This window comes from Osmia lignaria, chromosome 7 (genome assembly GCF_051020975.1).
Source record: "Osmia lignaria lignaria isolate PbOS001 chromosome 7, iyOsmLign1, whole genome shotgun sequence".
In the NCBI taxonomy this organism is placed as follows: Eukaryota; Metazoa; Arthropoda; class Insecta; order Hymenoptera; family Megachilidae; genus Osmia; species Osmia lignaria.
The window spans coordinates 6,994,823-7,022,554 of record NC_135038.1 but is presented as its reverse complement, the minus strand read 5'-3'; the positions used below and the strand labels follow the sequence as shown (position 1 = coordinate 7,022,554).

At 33.4% G+C, this 27,732-nt stretch overlaps 1 protein-coding gene and 1 long non-coding RNA gene across 8 annotated transcripts in view; one reads left to right on the top strand and one right to left on the bottom strand.

Moving 5' to 3' along the window:
* Window positions 1–27,732, top strand: part of LOC117604300 (uncharacterized) — a 104,968-nt gene that overhangs the window by 31,869 nt on the left and 45,367 nt on the right. For all 4 annotated transcript variants that reach the window (XR_004581412.2, XR_004581411.2, XR_004581413.2 and 1 more), the window contains one exon: window positions 13,535–13,574. This is a non-coding gene — a long non-coding RNA (uncharacterized LOC117604300). The remainder of the gene's footprint in view (window positions 1–13,534; window positions 13,575–27,732) is intronic.
* Window positions 1–27,732, bottom strand: part of nAChRa7 (nicotinic acetylcholine receptor alpha7 subunit) — a 138,711-nt gene that overhangs the window by 73,733 nt on the left and 37,246 nt on the right. For 3 of the 4 annotated variants that reach the window (XR_013062344.1, XM_034324199.2, XM_034324200.2), the window contains exon 2: window positions 20,077–20,219. The exons of the other annotated variant lie outside the window; for it this stretch is intronic. Coding sequence is in view for 2 of the 3 variants with exons in the window: in XM_034324199.2 (XP_034180090.1) it covers window positions 20,077–20,219 (143 nt within the window). In the remaining variant the exon portion in view is untranslated. The remainder of the gene's footprint in view (window positions 1–20,076; window positions 20,220–27,732) is intronic. 4 annotated transcript variants of the gene reach the window in all.

Sequence of the window (27,732 nt, the reverse complement as noted above, 5' to 3'; positions counted from 1 at the left end):
GACAAATTTCAGATTTTATATTTTAAATTTCAAAAATATGAAACTTATGACAAGATATTTTAAAAAATGATTCTATATATATTAATTTATTTTCCATTTTACCATTTGTGTGCAAAATATATGAAGCGTAACCATACAAAAAAAACACATGGTTGTAAGAAGGGATTATTAACTTGCATAAAAACTCCATCGTGTTACTTGTTAATTACAGCGTGATTAATTAGCCAATAAGTGTTGTAACTTCAAAGGGTCTATGATGGGAAAGAAAAATGATACAAGAGACTTATATGCGCACATTCATGCTTCTTTTTTGTATAGGGTATCATGATAGAATGTTATTATTTGATTCACTTGGAACATTTCAAAGGATTACATAACAGTAGTCGTTTAATTGGAACTCAGATTTAACTTGAAATCGCTTTAATCTCAGGATTAGAGTAACTGGAATCAAATTTTTCTTCAAATCTTTGGTAATTCATTTGGTGATCAAAGTAAACTAATCAAATTTTTTCAATTTCATTGATTTTATAGTTATTTTAATTCTTTTGAACCAACAAATTAAAAAAAATTATTATAACTTGATAGTATCCTAGCACCATTTTATCAAAATAATATGATTTTCATTAGTTTAAAATTGTGAACCATCGATTATAATTTAAAAAAAAAGGGTTAAATTGAAATAATTTACATGTGTCGTCATTATTTTCTCTTGATGACAATTAAAAATGTTGTTTCGCAATAAAAAGCAAGACCCTTCAAACGGGAGCAATTAAATGGAACCGGGGACCGGATTTAATTAGATCGTATCGAAATTAACGTTATCCGGTTCCGGTGGAACGGTCGAATAGCCCCGATGGATGGACACGCGTTCGTTGCTTTTCACGCGAGCGCGATTCACCAGAGACCACCGATTCCTCTCTATACGTGTACACACCTACGTAATTACACTTGCAACGGTGGCTTTGAGTGTACGTATACGACGTGGAATATAGCACTTGTCTATTAATTAGTGACCGTAGGACAGTGCATTGTTCCAGATCCTACGACTGAATCTACCTGGACCAAGCCACGACGAATGCAAACACATAGAAACCTCATTGAACCAGTTCCATCGAGTTGAACCCTCGCTTAGCCAACACTGGGCCAATTTTAACCCAGGATTATGTTTCGTGAACAGGGACGAAACATTGAATCACGGTCCAAATTTCATTCTACTCAGAAACTGTGTTACAGAAAAATAATTATTTGAGGGAAATTCAAATTAACCATCGGAAAGTGCAGTCACTACCATCCAAACTAAATTTCGCTATTTAATATCACGGTAAGGCAAGTTCAATAACAACTAAGCATCCTTAAAAAAAAAAAAAAAATTTCCTCCTGTAATAACCGCCACGGTTCAGTTACTAACGAGTTTCTAAATAGGCTCGCAGCTTGAGCTCAGATATTAAACGCTGTTGCAAAAGGGCTGGGTGAGAAACAGAAGAAAAAAAATATATATGAAACCGCCATGTTTTAGCGCATTTCCCGACACATGCCTGTAATTTCGTGAAAAGTGGCTATTAATGGCACATCTGTATGCGTCTTAAACCTTAGACGTACCAGGGTTGGTTAATTTCTAAAATAAAGTGTACTAAAAGTGTTACATTATATTATAAATGTTAACAAAAAATAGAAATAATGAAATAATTTAAAAAATGTATTATTAGCAAGAGTTATTCGGTTTTAATCTTTTGTTTGGAAACGTTGATTAAGCTACCGAATTAGCACTATAAATCGTCTAAGTTTAATTCAAACGGACAGTGATGTAATTAGAGGCAACATTCCAAGATCGAACTATTTCGAAAGTGCTTGAAGTTTCGTAAGGAAGAATTCGTGATAGAGTGGAGTAGTTAATCGTTGAAATAGGGGAGCGTTCAAAGTTCCCGACTAAATTATACAGGAAAGTGCAGCAATGTACAGCTGTTAAAAAGATAGAATTAAATTGCTTTGCATTCAAAATTATATTCTAACACGTTATTCTGCATTATGACGTACTCCATGATTGATTAGATAGTTAAATTAATTATCTGTCAATTTTTTCTTAATGATCGGTTATAAATTAAGTATAATATACATTGTCGTTTATAATATAGAATGTTTCGTTTCATCGCCTAGAACATTTAATATTGACTAAATCAGATTAGAGACTCATTAGAAACTCTGCCTATGAATAAACAATGTAACCATCTTTACGAAATTTGATCTAATGACTTTAATCACCCTTAATGCAGGGAAGGTGTCCCATAAAATCCATTTAACTCCCTTAATCCCTTGTCTTATGATTTTCTCAGCAGTCGCGTCTATAGAAGCCAACTATTCACTGCTGTGATGTTAAGATTAGTAAGGAAAGTTGATATAATAGGCGTACTTGGTATTTCACGATTAAACTCGTGCAAATTATAATTGGAACTTTTCAATTAAACATCTAGGTTTATCACATTTCAATTGATAAATGATGTTATTGGGTTGTTGCATATTAAGTGACCAATTTTGAAACCTAGAAAGTCTAAGACGATTTATTTATACATCGAAAGGATAAAGATCTTAATGAAACCTTTTTATAGTAATTTATAATCAACCTTAAGCTTTAAATTCATATATCACAAACAATATTTCACGATAATTTTCTGTTATAACATTGTGTCAGACCGTATATATTCTGAAACAAATCATAATTTATTATACAATATAATAATTGATCACCAGCCATTTTGTATTGAGAGTATTTATGAAGCATTTATATAGCCATTTTCAGTTAATTTTAAGCTTTATATTGATATACCATAAGTGCTATTTCAAAGTATTTTTATGTCATGAAATTGTATTAGACTTTGTACTGTGATATGTCTGACTAATGATATACTTATACTACTTACTGCAACCTACTACTTTCTAACATAATTTCATAACATAAAAGTATTCCTAAATAGTACTTATGATACATTAATTTAAAGCTTAAAGTCTAAAGAAAATAACTGCACAAGCAATTTATCAATATTTTTAATACAAAATGGCTGATCCCTCCTTGAAACATGAAATCGATCGTTCGACAGCAATTTAATACAAAACCTGGGATTAGAAAATTTTCAACACCCGTTAGACGCAGAATTAGATTTTCTCGAAACTATCGAAGAATTCTATAACATCGTTGAAGTTTACACGATCGAAGATCCTGTTGTAAGTTGCGGCTTGCGTGTCTAGAGGATTGCTTCGATCTGCTCGTAACTCTTGTATGAACTAGCATTACGGGAAGAAGCCAGTTTACCGTGAAGCACGCGATAGGAAATAGCAAGCCGTTTTGTACCGTTTCATCGTGATGGCGATAAATAATTAATGGACTCGATCAATAGTGAAGTTTCTTCTCTGTTGGAAATCGCGAAGGAAAGTTGCATCGGTAAGTTTACTTTATTCGAAGTTCCAGGCGCATTTTGTTGGTTGAGAGAAATAAAGAATTCGCAAAGGAGTAAATTATCGGCGTCGAATTCGTGATATTAATAAAACAGCTACAAAGAAAAGTAATTATTATTTTAGTACAAGAGTGCAAATTGAAAGCTTTTTGAAAATTATTCATATCCTCGATAATTAATATTAATTTGACCAAATTTCTTGCAAAAAACTGCCTAAAATTTATTTCTGAAAGGCAAACAGTTAATTTTATAAATTTTCAAAGATTAAATGTTTTATTTTCCAAAATTTAATTATTTCTTTTGTACGGTATTGTGTGCGATCGAATAAAAACCTTTACAGTTCCTTTGAGCAATTTTGAATTAAGACTTCCATCATAAAATAGTGATGTAAAGTCCAAATGACGTATGAAGAGGGTGTTGTTAAAAAATAATGGTTGATGGTATGAACTGAAGAGCAACGTTCCTTTTGAAAGACACTTAGGAAGCCTGTTAAAACTTTAACCGCTACTTACAGCTGATCGAAATTTCCATCTGAAAAAGCTTATTCATCACATTTCGCGAACCTTTAAAAAATACTTTTATTTTATACGAATTTTTACGTTGTAGATTCGAACAGTAGATTTTCAGTATCTTTGTAAATACGTCGTTGAAAGAGGTAAGGTAAACGTGGAGGAAACTGGAAGGATTACTTTCTTTCGTGAGCAGTTATCCACGAAACACCTCGCTTACAACGAGGATAATGGATAAACAGGAGCATAGAACGGAAACCAGGTTAATAGCGAACGATTTAGTGATATTCAACATCGACGGTCTAAACGATATCACATTTCTCCCGAATGACGATTTAATGCTCGATAAAATCTCGTCGCAGGTCAATGTTCGTGTCTGGTTATCAGATCTTTGGGTATTTTTTGAAATATTTATAATATTGAAAGATGTAGGTTTATCGTTTGCAATAATTAACCTTGGAAGGATTAAGGGATGCTTGTCGAGCATATCAATTAGAAAATATTGATAATATATTATTTCTGTCATCTAGAAAATTCCCAAAATATTATTTCACCTTCATTTTGAAATAACTAATCTTATCTCAACATAGTTATTATTAAAAAAGAAATTATAAATTCATTCATAGGATGCACTTGAAATGTTTTAACCTTTGAACAGCGGACCATGGAGAGAGCTCCAATTTTAATTTAATTCCCTGTGAATCTTTTTTCAATATTATTAAATAACTTAATAATTACTCATGTTAATTATGCGGGTATCTATTTAGATTATCGATAGTGATAACGTTATCATAAAATAGATCAATTCTCAATGATAGCCTTCGAACAATAAGTTTCTCCAAAATCAAACCAGAGTTTCCCTGATATTTAGATACGATATTTCCAATCAATCGAATCAATTACACTCGTCAAACATAATCAAGCGTCAAGAGTATTGTCAACATCTTGACAACCCCGTGGAAGTTACCACCGTGGGATCGTTTTCGTCTCCTTAAAAGCGTCACGTCGCGTCGCGCCCCGTCGTTCCAGCTTTGTTGCCGAAAGATAAATAGTTTCGAGTTGTTTCTGACAAAGTTAACGTTCCCCAACATACCCGTATCAAACTGTTGGAGATTGTGTGTTGCAGTAGGAGCCGAATAGAGAGTTAAATAACTCGTTGCGGTCAACGGGAGCCGGAAATATGAGTACGTAATTCGAGTCTGAACTCGAAAAGGCAGCGTAACGTCCCTTTGATCCTGGCTTCCTTTAAAACCTACCATCCTGGGGGAGCAATTTCACTGGGAATCGTTGCTGGAATAATTTTGATGCTACGGTAAAAATTTCAAACGACCACACCGTCAGGAATTCACCCAAGAGGGTAGTTCTCGGGAGACGTGATTCTTTACCCAGTCCTTTTTATTTCCTTACTAACATTTCGTCATTTATCAAATGATTTTTAAGTCAATTTTGTCTACATAATTTTTATGGAACAATTTAAATTTAATTTAATTTTTCAAATTTTATTTTAGAGAGGTTAAAATTTAGTTATTAGAGAAATTTATTTTTAATCTGCAATCATCTATTTCAATATAATTCTATCACCTATGATTTAATTAAAGTTATAAACTCGTGGTGTTAGTTTGTAAATTAAACGGGGTATTTCAAAACATTTCCCCGATTTTCGATCAAGCTGAAAAATTTTCAACGATCCAGTTCGAATTCATTGATACTTTTAAATTTAACGGGGCAACGGGGAATCATGGTGGTCCTCTTTTCTTCTTTTTTTTTTTTTTTGTTTCGCTACTGTCGTTTTGGGACGGTTAAGCAATATCAAGTGAACGACCTGCAATCGTCTGTGATCGAACGTGTTTCATTAATTAGAACGTACGAGTCGCTTTCATCAGGAGATCCAACCAACCGACCGGCTCTCTGTAACGTTAAATACGATCCTATCGCGTAAAACGAGCAAGCATTATTTGGTGTTTTTTCAATTTCGTACTGTTCAACATCCGGCGTGGAAAATCGATGGTCGCTTTTCATCATGGCTACTTGTGAAAGAAAGATACATTTCCGTTTATCTAATTTTATTTTGTTAGCTTTTTTCATTATTTCTTCTCTTCTATAAAACAAAAATAATTATATGGCAAATTATTGTTTAATTTTCAAACAGGAATGACTAAGTCAATTGTAATCCATATCAAAATATTAGGCACTCAATTTTCCAAATTAAAGATTTCCATATGTATTAGAAAAATAATAGAAATGAGGAAAGAATAAATTTAAAATTATATTGAAATTCTAAACCACACATTGGCTCACCACTGCTTCTAAATTTTCCAAAATTCACCATATTTAAACCCAAATGTCCCAGAGAACACGTTTCGCCAATTCTCACGTTCGGAGTATAGAATTTGTAATGGTAATTACAGTCTATTGTGGGTCACGTTTTCGATAAGAAGCACTATTTTTGGTGTGCAGATACAATCTGCTGATAATAGAGAAACTCGTGGTATTCCCATTATTTGGAAACCACCTGATCACCATGTGTTTCATAAAAAGTGTACAAATAGATAGAAAAGAGATCGTCGCTTAGATATTGTACGGTGGATGAAATAAATTGTACACACGTGATGATAACGTTAGTAGTAAATGGGTCAATTGAAGGATGTTACGTGAATCTCTGAGAAATTCTGGGAAAATCTTATATCTGTTGAAATTGGATTTCTCGGGAAAAGGATTATTCTTTGAGCGTATTTTTTAGCCCAAATTGTGTTGCAATTTCGTATTTAAGAATTACTCAAAAAATGAAAGAAAATTCCAAAATCAATGACAAAATTGTAAAATAAAATTTTTGATAAAACATTTTTATTTTTATTATCTTTGTAAAGATTCTATTAATTTTTATTGTACAATATTAAACTAAAATTATTAATAAATTTATATCAAATTAAATTGAATATAATATCAAAAAGACTTTACTTTATTTTATAAATTTGTTAAATTTTTATTTTCATTTCTTTTTAAATTTCTGATAGTGTACTATAGGAAATTGTTTAATAAATGAATCCATCTACCAGGAACAGTAAATACTGTTTGCCAAAGTTTTACGTGAATTCACCTACTAAACTTTAAAGTTTTACTGTAACATATAGAAGAGATAGTATCGCTTCTGTGAATAGCTGAACGAGGTCGTTCATCTCAGCTGGTCGATTCGAGCTTACACACGCGAACAGTCGCTATCAATCACCGTGATCATCGAAATGGCACCAGATGAATCGAGGATGCTAGCAACGTAATCGTGAAACGTTACGGACCGTCTCAATTCCACTTATCTACGACCATTGATCCGGATGTCCCCTTCCATCCAATTTCCAGACGTTAATTACGTTCGCGACGTCCCGCGTTTACTGGTCGAACTTTATCGCTGAAGCAGATATCGATTTTTACCATTTCATCGACTGATAGACAGTCATCTCCAAGTGGTCGAATTCAATGACACATTGATAATACGATTTACTTTGTAACGTTACTCCATTCTATGAGCTTTAACCCTTGTATTTAATTGAATAATGGCCACCTCTGCCAGAAACTGTTCTTGTACGTTTGTATATTCAATTAAATCAATATTTGCAATCAAAAACTTTTCAACGTGGGATATATTAGTTTCTAATTGTTAGAGGAATGTTTCTATAACATGATTGATATTTTAGAATAAAACCCTTTGAGTAATACAACTATAATTATCCATAATAGCGAAAGGGGTAGAATACCACAGATTAGAATATTAGATGTACTAAGCTGTAATAATGAAAATTTAATAGAATATTAAATTAAATTTGCCCAAATTTGTTAGCAGTAATATAGGTAATTATAATGCTGACAAATTTGAGAAGTGAAATCTATAAAAATTTAATAAACCTTCTGATAGAACTTTGAACCATTAGAAATTCTAATTTTCTTTGAATGCTCAAAAGTAGACTGTTAAAATTATCAAAACAGGTCCAGTTTTAGCTGGCCTTCGTACTACATGCTTAATGAAATGTAGTGTTCAGTCTTTCGGAGGGAAAAGGCCACCAGGGGATTGCACGCGTGAAAAATTTATTTATAGATGGTCTACCAGCTACAAGCCCTATGAAACTTGTTGAAGTTTAACTTTGCAACTGTTTCTTCGACTTATCTTGTGATATCGTCTAAATTGTGTCGCAGAAACAATAGTTCAACTGTTTTATAAAAGGACAAGTAATTGTTACGTTATGCAAATGATTATGATTCTTAATTTCACCCATATACACTCTGAGGGAAATGATAGCAGGGTCTCACTTAACATTCATGGTTTTCGTTGTTTTCTTTCAACAACAACTGCGGACTTTTGTGCAGAAACTGCAGCCAGAATAATTTCCCGTAACCGGAAGATTCGCGCTATAATAATTACTCTTTTGTCCAAGGAAATGTAAAGAAAACTCCCAGTTTAATGTAAAACTTGGCGAGAATACTGGCTGGAAATTAGACTATCTGCATAAATTAACGATCTTTATATCAATATAATTCATTTTTAAATGGAAGAGTAGTTAGGCTCAATTTTTGTATCCTTTTAATATGGTATTGATATTTGCAAATTGACAAATATTGAATAACATTGTGAATTGTGGATTTAATAATTGATCACCAATTATACTGAATTTCAACGGTGTTGATTTTGTAATTGTTGTATTATTCTATTTGAACTGTGCTATCATAGTTTGTGGCTTTTCCTATGTTTATTTAACTAAACTTGTGGAAAGTTTGAATACAAGATTGGAGATAAGTCTGTTCATGAAAAGCAACAAGTGGCCACATATCACGTGCAACGAAATGTCGATAAAATACTAGCAAGTGTACGATTTCGTTGTGTATCGAGTAATCACTTCAGTGTCACCTACGTTTTTCAATACATCATCAGATTATATTCTCATTATTTTAAAAATAATACACTGCAATGAGTATTCTTCATTCTCCTGACAATCAACCATCAATTTAATAATATTTCATGATATCTTTTTTTAATGATATTTTATATAACGTAAAAATATGTATTTTAATGATATTTCTATAATTGATGAGATCAATTAATTTTCTCAAAATAAACACTGGGGTATATTTAATATTTTAGGCAGCTATTATTTTAAATATTTGATGCTTCAGATTATTAAAATAAAATTGTTTTATCTACGAAATATCCTGTTTAAAATATTATTTTATTTTAACTTTGCAATATCTCTTTTTTCTTTTAATATTTCTTCTGTGAATTTTATCAAGCTATAATTTCAAATATCCTTCTGATGGTGCCTGTTATGAATTTATTATTGTATATAAAGAAAAATAATTAAGAATTCCAATAATTGGAGGAGATGATTCAGTTTGACGGAATGAGAAAACACTGATTCCCTGAAGGACTGCATCAATTCCAAGGATGGTTAAGAGAAGTCAAACGAAGTCAGAGGATCGATTGGTTGGTTGAAATAAACTTGACTCGACAAGTTTGCAAGAGTACACAAAACTTTCATGGGCGAAGTTATCGAAGACGGGTTCGAAGTTGTTCGAACCTGAAACAGACAACTTGGCCATCGTAATTCACGTTGCAACTGCAATCAGCTTACAGAGTATATTAAGATTTTCAATAAACCATAAACGAATATCTGTGCTCTATATAAATGGTTGGAAAATATTTTATTCATAACGTGAAAAGAACGATTTGCAATCATTAGTCGATACCAATCCATTGTCAATTAAATTTTCCACCTTCATATATTTTTTTAATAACTACATAGTATGCATTATTATTTAGCATTAAATAATTGGAAAGTTTCAAAATTTCAAAATTATTCATGAATTCTGTGAGTCTTAATTGAGTTGTGCCTTCAGTAGTAATAGTCAACCATTAAGTTGGCAATTAAATTCATGACAGAATTATTTGTTAATTTTGAAGTTTTCCATATATTCTTTTTTTTATTTCTTTCATTTAAAATGTTTACAACACAATCTAGTTTATACCAACGATACAGTAGTATTGTAATTGAACAACTGGAGTGTGTAGTATGCTGTGCATTAAGCTGATTACTGTGTAAATTCAGATTAATGGATTAACTCTAGAACTATCCAATTTGATACGATTAACCTACACTTATTGACTAATTTCGGCATGTCGAGGTGTACGGTCTGGGTACATAGAAAGTATGTTGGTAATGAAAATTAAGATAGGTGTAAATTATTCAAACAAGATCCATAATATTAGAGCAAATTCTCTAAAGAAAACCATTATAAAGAAATTGTTTAAATTTGATTAATTTATCAAAGTGTACTTGTTGAAAATCATTAATTTTTGCTAGAGTAGAAGGCTTGTTGCCTAATTGTTAAAATGAAGTTAATTTAACTTCGCTAAGAAGATTAATGGATTACCCTGTTTATTTAACTAATGCTGCCAGTTTATTCACCTTGGCTGCATAATTAATTTGTTATCAAACTATAAATTACGAATTCAACATAAAAAAAAACATTTTTGTACCCTAAATTATTGAAAATCAATACTTTATACTGCTAATCGAAATAACAGAATTGCTAATTAAAAAATTCCTAATTTGTAATATTCGAGTTATTAGAGTTAAGAAGAGTTATTCTTAAGCCTAAGCGTACAATGGCTGCTTTACTTCCGATTACCGTTTGATAGCAGGGAAAATACGCAGACTAATCGATTAGCATGAAACAATATCACTTGAGAACTCCTTCGAGGTTGCTGACGTGTAATTAGGGCTTTTATACGCTTGCAAGAACGGCTCCGATATCTCGTTGCCTTTGTAACAATGTGTTTCTCGTGAAGCATTCGTGCGTTCAGCTCTTTTCTCTGCAAGCATGCATTTTCTCGACGCCTTATCGAGTCCGGCTTCAATTGTTCGTTATCTCACGTTCCATTGAATTTTTTGCTAATGGATAGTTGCAAACGCAAACAATGAAACAACCTTAATTCCACTCTGAAACTCGTTTTATTAGACGACTACAAAAGTTCCTGTACGTTCTATATTTTTCGTTTTATTAAATAAATTATAAGGAACAGTAATGGTCAAATTAACAGAATTTTTACAATAATTTAATGTGTTTTATAAATCATACATGTCCGATATATAATCTGGTCCACCACTTTCAGTGGTTGTATGATAATAATTATAGGTCTTAATTAATTGTACTGTAGTGTAATTGAATACATGTATTGAGGATTAAACGTAACCCAAGCAAATGGACTGGGATATTAGGAAAAAGGAAGTAAGTAATTAAGAGTTAAATTGGTTTCGAATCATACTGGTATTTAACTGTGAAGTTCAAACTCTAATAGCTGTTTGTATTAATTTTCCTTTACACTTGGAACAATAACAAAGCATCGATTTATCAATGTTGTTCGTTAATAAATAGACAGCTTCGTATATTCTTCTTCGGATTTTCATTATTCCATTGATCCTTTCAAGATCTCATTGCATTTATTTGATTGACGTTTGAACTAAACCTTTTACAGTGATTCGTATATTTTTAAATCCAATAAAAGTTGGTGATTTTGTTGATTGAATTGTATGAAAAGACTTGAATGAACGTTTCTCTCTATAAAGCAGGATATGAAATTTCAATGGACACTTTTGTGGCTTCTTATTTGAATTTGCAATAATTAATCGATAGAGTAAAAAATTTATAAACAGAAATGCTAAATAATTTTTGAAATTCAATGGTAGAAGTTATTTATTTATAGATTGCTCCACTTTAGATTTAATTTTTGATATTATGGTCGTTTTAGGTCCAAATAGTAATCGAGGATGATTAGATTATGAAATTGCAATTATTTAATTATTATTACTGGGTTACAGTAATTGCGCTCTAAGGTACTGAATAATCAAAAGGCCCCAAAATGTCAAAGATAACGCACAGTTGTGTCCCTATCGTAAACCCTTGACATAAATTCTGCGAAGTCCAAATGGGGATGATAGCTTTAGGGGTGGTCGTAAGATAACGACACGTCAATTACTATTAAAGTGGAGTAACCAAGATTTGAATCATTAAATAATTAAACAGTTCTAAAATATCAGAAATTTATATAACAAATATATCCATAAATTTTCAGTAGTAATATCGATAAAAGTGTATCCCCAGTAGTAACAGTCAATAATAACCCATCCTTAGTAGTTAGAATTAAAAACATCGAAAATTTCAGATACCTTATCCATACCATAATATTTAATTACATATTCCGGAAAGTTTTAATTGTCAATTATATTCCCACCGATCTGTTAAACTTTCCTCGTTGAAAGAACCATAAATCCGTTAATATTCTATAATTAGAGATTCGTGTGTTTCCTGGCGAAACGGATAAACGAAATAGCACGGATAAAGAAAACTGACCTACGAAATTAGATAGGGTAAGAGGAACCCTCCGGAACTTTAGCTATACCCCCCATCCCCATTTGACCCAGGATTTCGGTGATCTCTGGTTGGTACGTGTCGGCGACAGGTCACGCGCCACCGCCTTCCGAACGTAAGACGCTCGACTATTTGTGCTGGCTGAAGGAACAAGGACAAACGAACGGTGCACGGATTGGATCCTGGAAGGATCTACCGCATTCCTAGCTATAAATCGACGCATCAACGACAGCCTCGATTTTTCGTTTAATCTTTAAAGCTCGCCCGGCTATATATTACTCGGCAACCGCGTATTTGCATATTTTCGATGATTCCGGTAGTCGGAACCTCCCTGAAACAGATTCATCCTACAGCTTCGGCTCGCTGACCGTATTATTTGAATTCCCATTGATTTACGGCGACGTTTTGCATTCTGTAAACGCTTTTATCTTCGAGTGTCGATGTGATGAATGGTAATATTTCGAGGATCATACCGTGCGACAAATAAAGTGCCGTTTATTTAATGGACCGTCGGAACAGTTTTGTACGTTATTTAACATTGAAACGATGTTGATTGCGTATCGCTGATGTTTCCGTTTGAAACGGTCGGGATCGATCGAACGGTGAATGGTCGTGATGGTTTCATTTTTGCGCTAAAAAATTTTCACCGAGTCCGCGCGAGCAGAAAATGGAACAGACTCGGAACAAGGGGAAATAAATTCTAGGGGACGGTTGTGGCCTCACGGGGTCACACGTTCGCAGCCTTCGGATGTTGTATAAGTTACATGCGCAACGGAAAAGTCGGCTTATACAGATCACGTACGGCCTGGAATGGACGAGTAAAGTTTCGGGATTCACTTTCCATCGTATGGGTTAAGCCAATTTCTGTTATAACAAATATTGTAAGTTAGTTAAGTTAGGTCAGTTTTGCCGCGCGGAAAACAGGGCTCTGTGTTAACCATTCGTTGTCGCCTTGATTTTCGGCTATGCTCCAATTGTGTACACGTACGTTACAGAATTACAAATTGTTGGAAGTTACATACTGGAAATATTCTGACCTTATTTTGTGATTTATCGTAACGCGTGCAATATTAGGAAGAATTTTGGAAAATGTATTTGAAAAATAATAATAATGTGGTTGTTAAAATTATTCTCTATCTAATATTGATATTTTTATTTTTGTTTCAGATTTCCCAAGAAAATTCAGTCACCCATCTGAGCCTGTTTGGTGAGTTTTTCTCTCTTCAAATTAATAACATACAAAAATTATCATAAAATTTCATTTTTTTTTACTCTTGACTTTATTAAATATTTTGATTAAAAAGCTGAAATGACTAGAAGAGTAGCTTCTTTCTTTCTTAATAGCACTTTTAAAATGTAAAACGTTGCTTTGAATATTAAGAAGAGGAACTCTCGTGCTTGGCAATTATTTAAATAATTCTCTCTTCTCTGTACTGTTACATTATTTTTCCACATCAGCGTACTCTCACGAGTTCTCGTTGTTTCTTTATCTTTTTTTTTTCCTTGAAAATTTCGGACTTTCAAAGAATGATGCATCGCGCGTCGGGGAAGTTTGCTTGGCGGGGGTTTCACCGGTGAAAAGCGGCCAAAAACGCCGGGAGCATACGGAAAATTAGATATCATCCGACGCAGCCAGTTAATTCGACGTATGGCACGGCTCGAAACTTTTTACGGTACGTGACGAGGCATAGCAAGTAGAAACTACGAATGCAGTTGCCCGACGACGACGACGACGACATCCTCCGGGTCGTCGTTGTCGTTGCTGCTGCACGTTGCGCATTTCCTACTCGAACAAATCCACTTTGCAACCCCGTTTCTATGCTGGCGTGTCCTTGTCGCTATGCGTCATCCTCCTATCTACGTATGCACATACGTATCCGCCATGGAAATGAGAAACCGATATCGAGACGAATCTTCTTCGAAACTCCTAAGGCTTCGTCTACTATTAACGGTGACTCCTTTCACCAGAAATTAGATTTTGTCATGGGATGCTCGTCTTACCGCGTACCCTTCTGGATGTATGCACTTTGTTGCATCCTCTGGTGCATCGGGACTTGGCAGTAGATCAGTTCTCTCAATAAGTCTTTTATAATTTTTTCTTTCTTACGACAGAACATAAATTCTAATGTAGCCTTGATAAAGTACAAGATCATCAAATTGAATAATTTAAGAGATCATCTTTTTTAGGTTTCTATGAAATATAATTTTAGATTTCTCTGAAATTTAGAAAATGGAAAATACAAATATCTTATTTTGTATATTACGAAATTCATAATTTTGACCCTTTTTCCCACTGATAAGCTGTTAGAATATATTCAGTAGTATAACCATAAGATAAATCAGACGTATCAGTAATATTGACTTTTATCAAAGTTTCGACGATCTAACTTTGTTCAGAAAACAAAATGGACATAAAAATGATTTTCTAAATTCTTCACGAATCTCTTTGGTTCGTATTTTTCCGAATCATCACTGTCTGCCGTTTGAAGTCATGGTATTTTAACATCTTAGCCCGGCTACAGGAGCGAAAAGATTTCTCGGGTGCTTTCAGATTCAATTCAACCGGCGGCTGTACTACCCTTTCTATTTCTATTTCTTCGACTTCAAAGCCCCGTTCCACGGAATTCACTCATGGTATAGCCGTTACTTTGATGCGTTCTTTCGTGTCAGAAGCGACCGTCTAAAGGATTTATCTTTTGGGATAGCGTGAGCCTCGTATGCACAATCCTGAAAAGGATTTTGATCAGTGCACCTGTACATACACGTGAATTATTGGATTCAATGAAAGAAAGAAATTCTTCGCTCTGTTTGAATTTTCAATCACGAATGGAGAAATATGTGAGGATTTAAATTGGTTTAAAATTTCGAAGCAATATCGAACGATTGATGATTAAATTGTTATTTCAGTGATGTATCATTTTAATTTATGATTAAATTGAGTATTTGATTATCACTTGTATTAATGATCATAATTTCATATTTCTTTCACTTATTCACTCTTTTCCATATTTTCTTTTAACAATTTTTTATGTTTTTATGAAAATATCCCAAAATTGCATCGATTTCTTATTTTCTAAATACTTTGACATCAATTGAAATTTGTAAAATTAAAATTTTAGAAAATGACAGCTTTAATGGATACCTGAAATAATTTCTTTATTCACAATTTCAACCCCTGCTCAGCCACTTATTGTATTGTTTTATATTTTAAAATCTTTCCAAAGAATTACTCTAAACAAAACAAGCTGCATAGAAATCAGACAATCAGTTCTTAAAAAAGAGAGAAGAACGTCGTTTTGTATATACAATGATGAATTGGCGCTTAAAATTTAACGAAATTTTTCGTATCAACGCGTCTCTTTTTTGGGTGTATTTCCCTGAAAACAACGCAGGGAAGCCTTGTTCTCGAAGTTTGAAACAGGTTCGTTCTAAAAGCAACATCGTTCCCCCCCTTTTTTTTTACGAGTAGTTGGGGTTGGACAGTGAGAAAGTATTATTGTCCTGGCGGCTTTTTACTGCAGGTAAATTGTGAAAACGTTTCGAGAAAAACGCGGGAAACTTAAGGCACTTGTATAGAGGGACATTTGTTCTCTTCTGTCGCGCCTTCTTTTATATCTGAGAAAAAATTGATGAAAGGTCTGGTTTGATGACAGAAAAAGATATAAACGAGTGATAGATCTGTTTCATAACTGTGGAAAATAAAAACGACCCCGTTTCCTTATCTTCAATCTCTGCGAGGATGAACATTTTTTTCAAAATTAAAAATATGAGAAACATTGTAACTTTTTTATTAATAATGATTTTGTGTATTATTGATATAAAGATTCTGTCACGATTTATATAAAGGGAAAAAGATACAGAAGATTCTCTCATGATTCAAAAATATTTCATACCCTCGAAAGAGGAATGGTTATAGTCGTATTCCTCGTATCAACACATAAAGAGTCAGACCGTGGTCGTTTCAAAACTCTTCCAAACCATCTAGCTAATATCGCAGTATTTTTCAAAAGCATTTGAACATCAAAGGAACCACCGTTATGAGTACCTAAAAAAACAAATTGGGTCGAATATTAATATGAAATATACCTAATGTTTAAATAACTGAATTCAAAGCTCAAAAGAGTTTCCTCGTTAAAAAATCCTAAACTTGGATAATGAATATCTTTTTTACATTTTTAATATCAATATTTACAAATTGAATTTGAACATGTTTAAATTTAAACACACGATCGTGAAATTACGATCGACATCTCTTCCCTGATAATAAATACCTCAATTTCTAAATGAGGTGTGTAATAAAACAAGCAATCAATCACGTTAACGAGTAGCAAGGGTTGTCACACGTATTCGTCTGGTTGAACGTCGACCACAATTGGTTCTCGAAGCTACACTTATCTGTGGGGGAAACTCTCATTGTCAGATAAGCCAGCCGACCCTAAGGGAACCTTCTAAAATATATTGCGGGCATTGAAGGTAACTGCGTAAGTTCCTTCGAGCGAAACTATTCGTGTGTCGGTGAGCATACACAATCAAATCAACCGGATAGTCTCTGGTATTGCCGAAGAGCTTTGGAACTCGGTTAATCTTCAGGCTAAGTAGTGTCCTATCACGAAAAGGGAAACGTTTTTTTCGACAATTTCAGGGTTCGCCTTTAAAATCCTCGAAAATAACTGGACGAATTCAGTGATTTTAAATTGCATTTCTTTCTTCGTTATTATTCCAAATTATGTATAATCTTAATAATGAACAAATGAAATCTATTTTTACCGATAAATGCGATCCTTTCGCGAGGCAACTCTTTCATCGACAAACGAGGAGAATAATTTTTGGAGCAATTAAAAGAACTGTGTTGGAATCGGTCCATGGTGTACAAGAGGCTTTTCTTCGCGATCGTTGGAGTATAAAAAAAATTAGAGGTCGGATCCCGGTCGCGATTGTAATAGCCCTATGGAAAAAGGTCACGAGGCGAAAGGAAGAACAAAGGGACGCTGCAAAAACGAGGGCCGTCCGTGGACACGGGGAACGATAAACGGTGAAACAATGCGCAGGGCATATTTAGCTTCTGCTGCTGGTTGCACGTTATTTAGGAGCGAGAGGTACACGGCCATTTATATTCCCTTGCACGCGTGCGCTACGAAGGCTGGATACGATATTGCACCCCCTCGAAACCGATGTCCCTTGTTTCCGTTCACATTTTCCGAAATTAAAAGTTTCCTGCCACGAGGGGACATTGAGAAGAATCATTTTTAAAGGAAACGTCAAATTTAGAAAGTGAAAATAATATGTAATACAAAGTTAAATTAACTAAGATTCGGGCTTTCTCCATGGTCCGTCGTTCAAGAGATAAATTTACACATTTTTTTCTATTTTAGTTTGATAGTCTTCTATTAATTTTGCATCTAATTTCTATTTGAAATGGATAGAGATACGAAGGTGGTATTGTTTTTTTCATAAATTAAGTGTACTCGAAACTATAGTTTCTACACTATATTAACCAGATTCACCTGAGCTCATCCGAAGCAACTCCGCATTTTGATACTTTGGAGAACTATTAACTAGAGAACATCGAAACTAACTAGAAACTTGATTATCTCTCTTGACAATGATCGATACGATCATCTTAAACCGTCTGGAACAATTATCCCCCTTGGTATTACTTGATATTGCTGAATTTTGAACAAGAAAGTAATAATTATACGCATCTTACCCTATTTAAATTAAGAATTATAAATTAATGAATTTATAAGGAAAAAGAATTATAGAAGATATATTTACATTTAAATAACAGGAAAATAGTAATTAAGTTGTAAAATTCGTTCTATTTATTTACGAGCTTGTAAAACATTGATCGCGTTCAGGGGATATAACTATGAACTACTATTACCAAAATCTACAAAGTAATTACACGGTTGGGGGTTGAAATAGAAGGACGAATCTGGACACAATAGGCGACACCGTTAATCCGGCATCTAATTACACATAAAACCGGCGAGTCCCAACGCGTAAGCCAGCAGGAGATTTCTCCTAGCGGTTTCCATGAATTATTTCTAATGATACTTGAAACATTATCCGTACAAAATTGCAGTGGCCACACTCTATCGTAATTACACCCTCCTTTTACCTACAGTTTTCCCTCTAATTTTAAGTTAAACCGAACATTTTTACTAAAGAAGTAACTGTTGCCGTAATTTGACGACCTATTTATTTATACCAACTCTTCTAAATTCTTTAATATAAACTTAAAAGATAAATTATTATAAAAGATGGTGATTCTATTTAGAAAAATGTTAATCGAATACTTCTTCTTTCCCGGGAAATGAATTTTAGAGGCACGTCTGACTAATGCATTACATTTCTACTTAAAAAGAGATTACCGTCAATAATTCCTCAGTTAGCGCTTCAACTGGGTCAAATTCATAAACAACGAAGTTGAACTCTATATCATATTTTATTTATAGATTCATTTCACTGTAGATCATTTATGACCCATACCTATTCTAATGCACTAGGAAAACCCAAATAGCTGATGCGTTTGTTAATTGACACCAACGATGGTAGAACGAAATTATCTAAAATTAATTGCATCTTCAGTGGATAATTTAGTAGAATGGTTAACCGTGTAATTGACGACCAGGTGGAACGATGATTGATGATGCGTCTATAAGTGCAGTAACGATGAACACTTCGGTTCGTCGATGCACTCTGCACGTCCAACAGCCTCTGGTGCACCCTCGACACCATTCGTAATATCGACGATTGGTCTTTGTTCGTTTTAACGTCATTCCTTTCCGCGAGCATGCACGGCAAGGCGGATCGATCATGCGTGAATAAATGTGCGTGTTTGTTGGCGGCCGTATGTGCAATACGTGGGTTTGCCGAGACCGTCTCTCGCATAGACCGGCTCGTCGAGCTGTGCATTTCTTTCCTTTCTTCTCTTTGCTCCTCTTCGAACTTTTCTCTGTGTACTCGTTCATCGAAGCCCTGTTTCACGGCGATAGCATTTTTGTTATCGCCGAGAGGAGAAAAGAGACGCGTGATACGTTTCTAATTACCGGCTTCCTACGCGAAATGGTACATTAATCCGAGTATCGAACAAACTACCGAGAGGAATCTCGTTTTCTTTTTTTCTCGTCGCGAACAAATCAAACGATGGATGCTGGAATTCGCGTAATTAGAATTTTTCTCTGGGTCGTCCAGCTCCTCTAATTGCTTAATTTTTAAATAATTTTCAGTAAAAAATGTTATATTTTATATTTAATTAAACTGCATCATTGCACTTCGGCTCAAATATTTTCTTTTTCTTAATTTATCATGTTTAATTTATTATCCGCCATATATTATATATCACTACTAAATTTGCTACTTATTTACATAAGAATTATTTGAAATTTTTTCAAACGTCCTGATACTAAAATTCATGCAACAGAAGAATAGCAAACAACAAGTGTGAATTTTACATAAAAGTGTTAATAATACCATGCATTATACTAAATGAAGATAAATATGCGTGTTATTGCAAGCAAAATAATGCAAAAAAAAAAGGACATTCTGTCTATTGCAACCCACTTGACTCGCACTTGAACAAAGAAACACGTTTTAGCATCTGATTCGGTTGGTAGTGTGTGCGATTGTGTGCGTGTTACGTTAGAGAGAAGGTCTTTTTTCTTTTTTAATTGTATAAGAGGAAAGTTTTGCTGGTGAAAACTTACAACATCGATTATTTGCATTAGCGTAAGGCCAAAGCTCAATACGAGGGGGTCGGACTCATTGCCAACCGGACGCTCCAGCACGTTGTATGAATCCAGCAGGTGACTTAGCAGCCGTTTCTCGTGAGAACCGCCATTTACCAGCCCTGACCGAATATTATTTTTTTCAGTTAAATTAACATTTCTTTTTCTTTCGACACTTTGAGCCTCGACGGTGTCGCATCCTTCCGCGATCCACGCTTTTGCATTTTTATTATTTTTTTTTTAATATTAATTTTCTCAACACCGTGGCATTCAACGTACTAACACGTTAATTACATTTTAATTAATACAATTATAATTTTTCTTCCAATCATTCGATTATATTAACTTTGAAAAAATTATATACACAAGGAAAAGCATAAAATTGCTAAAGTATTTAATTTTTAAGGTGACCTATTGTTTTATTTGCAAAATTGTGTAAATTTCGTGAATTGCGTACGTGGAACACGGAAGTGGTTCAAAGTGTGCGTGTTTTGAGATTGAGATGCTCTTCTTCATCAAGAATATTTTAAATCATCAAATTCATAAGGATTAAAAATTTTACTTTTCTCTATTCTTATGAAGAAGAGCAAAAGAGTCTTATTAATTAGATACATTCTTAATCAACCTGTGAATAGAAATCAGTAATAGAAACGCTCCGGTATCTCTTGAAAAATTGATATATTTTACATAGTAAATCTATCGGCAGAAAAATCAAAAATAACAAGATTCTGAATTTTATATTCCGTGCAAATATTAAACTGCATCTGCAATTGCATTCAGAGATCCATATAACATGGAAACGTATATTCAGCGTCGAAAGAAAATTGAATATCAAAAAGATCGTACAATTTTCACGGATCAATTACTGGCCCTCGTCCTATCGATATCGTTTCGTGTCGACGGAAAGAAACAAAAGAAAACGGAAATAACGACAATACAAATTTCTCTCGAACGTCTTTATGTTCCCTCGATTTATATCCAACTTTACTTTCACCATCTTTCTTTCTTTCTCCGTATTCTCAGTAGCTTTTAGAAAGTCACCCGACGATAAAGTTTTGGACTACTTTCTCCAAATATACAACTTGGTAATCTTTCTTTTTCTCCCGATTCTTTTCTCAGTTTTTCTTTCCCTTCTCATATTTGTCAATTTCTTCCACGCAGGATGTAAGTACTTTCTCATTGTGTCCTAGAAAATAGCGCTTATCAAAGGTTTAATTCACCTCGTTTCATTAAACAGAAACAATTTGTTTTTAATACTTAAAATTTCATAGAAAGGAAGGAAGGATAGTTTATTAAGAAATTCAGACATTATGATTGTGAAAAATTTGAATTTTTTAGTAAAAGAGGAGAAATATTAGATTTATCAGGAATTCGTTTGTCACTGATGATATTCGATTTTGGGATATTAATTACGACTTGGATAATCACACGTTTCATGAAATCTATGACTCTTGCAATTTTACTAATTTTTAGATAGTAATTAGTATCTAATCAAAGAGGTAAGTATCACAATCACGAATGCATAAAAGTGGTAATTGTAATATATTAAAGTGTCAAAGTGTCAAAGTGTTAATTATAATATATTAAAAACCTAGAGTTTGGTAATTACAAAAAATTTGTATTTTTCAAACGAAATTAAGAAAATACGAAAAGTAAACAAAATAACCAAAAATCGTAGAGTCTGAAAAATATAAATACTGATAATTTATATCATCGATTATAGATCATAGAAACGATTTGGAATGATGAATTGATCCAAAACAAACAGCGTATGAGATATTCGGTTCGTTGGATTCAACAATACCATGTAGCTATTAATTTAAACGAGCATACATCACCGGTTGTTACGACTTCGCTTTCCAAGCCCTTCCGGAAGTAATTGCAATCGTTAGGATTCCATTCCCCTCGAGTAAAATTCTGTACACCGATAGGTTGTGTTGTGTTTGGCACATTGGGAATGAAATCGTTAGCATACACAGGTTTACAATTACGATGCCGAACGGTGGACGTTCGGTTTGCCACGTGTTATGTACATTACGTGTCTTGATGCGAAATTGCATTACCATTGAAACGTCAAGTTAACGGACAAAAGCAATTATACAAAATTTTTCTAATTGCTTGTGCTAGAAATTAGAAAATATTTGGAATATATTTCTGTTTTGCTTAACCCTTGGACGGTGAACCATGGAGAGCACAATTTTATCTAAATTTAATTTTGTATTTCATATCATTTTCACTTCCTAAATAAATTATTATTTTATTAAAATTGAAAGTTCAAATTTCCAAACAGAAGATTTCATTTATTGAAAAAGTAATATCTATAGAAATGTTACATTCAGATATGAATAATATAGAATATAAAAAATGAACAGGAAAATGAATTTAATATTAAATTTAATATCGAAATACGTTGAATTATCGAATACCCAGCTGAATCCCAATAGTCTCCATAGCAATCATGGTTATAATTGAAAGCAATCATGAAGTCATGAAGAAAATACTGATTAATACTTCTATGTGGTGCAAAAGTATGAAGAAAGAAGGCAAGAAAAGTGATGCCATTATCGCGATCGAACCGTTTTCACACCGATAATTTTACCGCAGAATGAAGCCCGTTTTCATTGAATGCAGCGTTCAGCTGGACGAAACAATAGGGCTCAATCGACCCATTTTCATTAACGCGATCGTATTTCATAAATGCTGCATTAGTAAACAGGAAATGAACGGCAGACAAATTTTTTTTCTTCACTATATTATTATGAAAAAAAAACGAGACGAGATGAACTCTCATACAAAGGGATCTAAATCTTTTTTATACCTTTGGAAAATCGGAAAATGGAAAGGCGTAAAATTTTTATATGAAATCTCTTGAAAATTCGTAAAATTTTCTAAAGAAAAAATTGAATAATGAATATCTATTTTCTAATTATCCGATTGTATTTCACTTATGTAGGTCAATTTGTATAGGGGTAGTTCTGGAAGAAAATCTTTTTTGAAAAAGATTCATACGCGATCGTATAAGCGAACTTTCAGATTTATAGCCTCTTGGGATCGTAGTCCCTTTATCTCACATTCGTGCGAAGGATCACCAAAGAAAAGTTTATGGGGCAAGTGATGGGCAAGGGAAAGAAAGAAATCGCTGACGTGTTCGGTGGCAGAGAGTTTGCACGATTTTATTGTTCATCGAAAGGATTTTCGTCCCATGTTCTCTGAGAATTATTTCACAAGTTTCCAAGAAGAAACTAAAATTCCAATTATAAGAAAAGTAGGTTGTCAGATAAACCTTATTCATCAAAATTTTCAATCTATCAATCCATTTACTTTTTTACTTATATAAAGATATGAAATATTTTTAGACAGAAAAAGAAACATAGAAATTTTTAAATATTATTGAGTACTTATAGAATGTTATAGCATTTGCCTTTTTATGAAATGATTCAATAATTTCAAAATTTTTTCTATTTATTTGATTTAAAATTTTTCATTTTGAAAAGTAATGATCGAACAGAACTTAAAAGTAAATTTTTCGAAAGATAAATAACAAAGATTGCAATTTTTCACACGTCAAGCAGGGAAAAGTATCGCGATATTTTCAACACTGTAGCTGTGGCTAGATTGTGGTACCACGAAACGGTCTTACGAAGCTTTGAATTATGACGCCAACAGGGATGTAACATTCCATATTTTTCGTGGCGAGCGTAAATAAAGATCAAGTCAGGGAAAAGTTACGGTACTGTAAGCACATCAGACAAGAGGGATGAATTCGTTGACATTGCAGATACGATGATACACGAGCTACCTTTTAAAACTTACTCTACATATCCATTAAAGTATTTATCACGGATTCTACACTGAGCAAAATCTAATATTTTAACTCGGTTTTTACCAACAACCCCTCGATAATTCTTACCGTACCGGAGAAATGAGATTACTGTCAGTCTAGTGATGAGATGGAGTATCTCTCGAGTAGGATTGAACTGATTGGATTCGAACCCTCCATGAATATTTCAGAAAATAAGAACACTATTTGAAAGTACTTTAATGTGATAGATTTGGAGTTTTCGTAAGTACTTTCAGAAATGAAAGCAATATTTCCAAGTAGACAAAACATCAATCTGTAATTTTTCAAATTTATTTAAATATAAAATTTATTACTTAAGAAAAATGATAACTGTTAAAATTCAGAGTTATTAACTAAATTTGTTTTGTAAATTTAAATATCGTTAAAAGAATTTTTTGAAATCCTTATCAGTACGTACTGATATTTCTGATAGATCAATATCTAAAATTAGAAAATGATTAATTCGACGAAACGTCGATTTCACGACCCTCGAGGGAGTAATTAAATTTCGTAATGAGTGATAGCCGGATATCGTGAGATTTGCAATCGATAGTAAACAGTACATTTCATTCATTGTTCATTTTGCATCGATCAAAGGTAAACTTTCTCTAGTTTTCGAAGTGGGAACATCATCATGCAATTTACGGAAACGACCAACTAAATCTCAGCCCACGTCGTAGCCGGCTTCGAAACAAGCAATTTTCAGATCGTTTACCTTGTCGTTTCACCTCATCCTTTGACAAACATTTAAATAAATCTAACGCTTCCGTTACGCGCGAAATCAAATATAATAGTTATTTTATCATCTAAATTTGTTGAATTAGTAGTAACATTTATTAATAGAAACATGATACCGTTTGAAAACTCTGTCCTTTTTTTTTTTTCATTTTTGTTAACGCGACTCTTTATGTATATTTCGAAAAGAGTTTCACTGTTTGCTAAAACAACAACACGATTGGCCGTATAAAATTGATTCGTTTATATTTTTTCCTTTCAACGTTTTGTTCGCAGTGAATGCACGTTGAATATCCTAGCCAATTAAAAATTATATAGGCTGGTTTATATTTGTTTCCTTCAGATACGTGTCAACACGATATCGATCCTTTTATTTAGTGAACAAATTACATGTGATCCGTTATCATCAAAACAACTTTTCTGTTAATAATGAAGACGAAATTGTTACCGTTAATTCGTATATAATTGTCATAATTAATTTAATTTTTTCATGAATTAATTGTTACTTAATTGGTATTGAAATTGGAATATTATCAATCCTCAAAATTCAGATATTTTCACCTTCTGTTTTAAATGGCATTGAATCATTTTTTTTTTTCATTGAGTTTTCACAGATTTTATATCGAATTAGTATAATTCAATAAATTAATAGCCTTAAATTAGCATCAGGATTTTCGTGAATATTGAAAGTGTACACGATTCAAAGTTTAATTAGTGAATGCTAAAAATAACAGGCTTTTAGCATTGATAACATGCATTGACCACTCAATGAAAACGAGAAACATCAATCTAAATGAAGCTGTTTCGTTGAAACGTGTTCATTAGACTTGCAATTTATCACACGTGATTCGTGTTGCAATTGGATGCACGTTTTCAAAATTTGCATCATTATACACGAATAATAACTATCCTTGATGAGTAGACCACGGTTTAATTGAACGCATCTGCAGAGAATTCGAAGGAGAAGCTTTCGTAATAGACTCAATTAGACTAACACTGCAATGGATTTAGTTAACCTGCGAAGGAGATACGTGGGAAGTTCGAGGGGGATGTATCGTTTAACATAGGGTTGCTTTAATTTGCTTTATCTATTCACTGGAATAATAATATTGACAAGCTTCCTTGACTGTGGAAACGGATTAATTAAAATTGCTCTAAGGAATTCCTAGTGTAAACTTAGACTCCATTAACACTACACAAAATTATTATAATTAAATTTGAAAAAAGAAGACAATAAAATTTTAAATAGATAGTAAATAAAATTGCAAATTGAAAGCTTTAAAATTTAAAAACTATTCATATTTTCAATGTACTAAATTTGGAACAGTGAAAAAAAAAAAATATTTATTTTAAGTCAAATTAATATATTTATTTTGCAAGGTAATAAAAAGAAAGTTTAAATTTGAAATAATTGTCAAACTACTATGTAAGTAGGTTAATGTTATTATGAATATTTCCCCGACAAAAGCTTTCAATTGTTAATCATCAGGTGCAAAAGTTGTACTCGAGGTATTAAGGAGATAATTCCGAGCGGAGTCTTTTCTATTTAAATCAAACACGAAATCCGATAATAGGAGGACGAACACTTTGGTCGCGGCATCAAGTGGGTTACAAAGGTGGACGCTAGTCAGACAAGCAATCGAGTTCTTTCACCTGTTCCTTAATTGAGTTTACATTCCGGCGAGTACGTCGCAGACAATTGGTCGCCGACGTCGGTCTACCGAGTAACAGAAGTTTTAAATCAATTTCTTTCTTTGGAATGCGGTTTTCACGGTGCTACGGCGCCTGTAACGAGTTCCACGGCATTGCAATTACTTTAAAGCCGTCGCCTTGCAAAGAACACGCTTTCGCAATTCCAGCAATTTTACTTCACATACGACCCTCGTTAAACATCGCGATAACTTTTCAATTATATTAGTAACATACTGTAGAAATTTTTCTATTGAATTTTATAAACTTTCTCTTTGCTCTCATGAGCTGAATAGGAGATTAAGTTGACAATTTGATGTTTGAATACTTTTTCTTTAAATTAAAAGAAAAATTCTATTATTTCTTCGGAATAAAATGCATATGTAAATTCAGTACTAAAAAAACCTGGAAACTTTTAATTAAAGTGTAAATTAAAAAAGCGAATTATTATAGAAAAAAGTAACTATTTCAAGAGGTGAATTATTAGTGATTATTAGTTAATAAACAGTAATAATTCGGGATAATTACATCATATGAAACTTAAAAATTTATGAAGAAGATGTACTCCTAATGAGGGTCTTAATTAAGGTTTTAAATATTAGTTTTTGAATTAAAAAAATATTCAAATCTATAACAAAAATATCGAAAATATTCCTCCCAAATATTCTCGAAACTGAAAAAGGAAGGATTGATTGACCATTCTTTAAAAAAGGAAAAGTAAAAGAATTTTCTCCACGCGGTATTAAAATTAGCCTTTCCCTACCACTAGAGATCCTTTTCAAATGGTTCAAGTACCCTCGACGAACAAGCTTCATAGCCGTATGATTGCGCGTAATTTTCCAGCGATTCATCCGGCCAGAGCCGAGAGCATCGATAGATTATCGAGGTGGCGTTAACGATTCATTAAAAGCAGCTACCGGAAACAACGTATTACGGAGGTCCGTTTGGCGTCGGGCGTGACGGGATTCCGTGTGACGTTGCGTGACAAGCTCTTCCTCGTTAGCACGTGCTAAACAGCCGTGAATGAACGGTGTTCCGTCAGGACGGCGACGGCGTGCTTTCTGCCGCGAAAACGTTTGCTCTGAACTCAATTAGCATGGCTCTGGCCGCTGCACGCGTGTCATGTTAAATGGACAACAAAACGATAACACAGTCGAGTAATTTTGCCGAGCCGTCCAAACCGCGATCGCGGTTTAATAAACGAATTCGTGAACCTACCGATTATCGCAATCGTAATTCCATCGTCGACGGAATGAAATTTCTATTTGATATCGATACCGTGTGTTAAGTTATAGCAGAGATAGGATTAAGTTCAATATGTACTTATGAATCTGAATTAATTCCGATATCCAAACGTTTCATCTACGGAA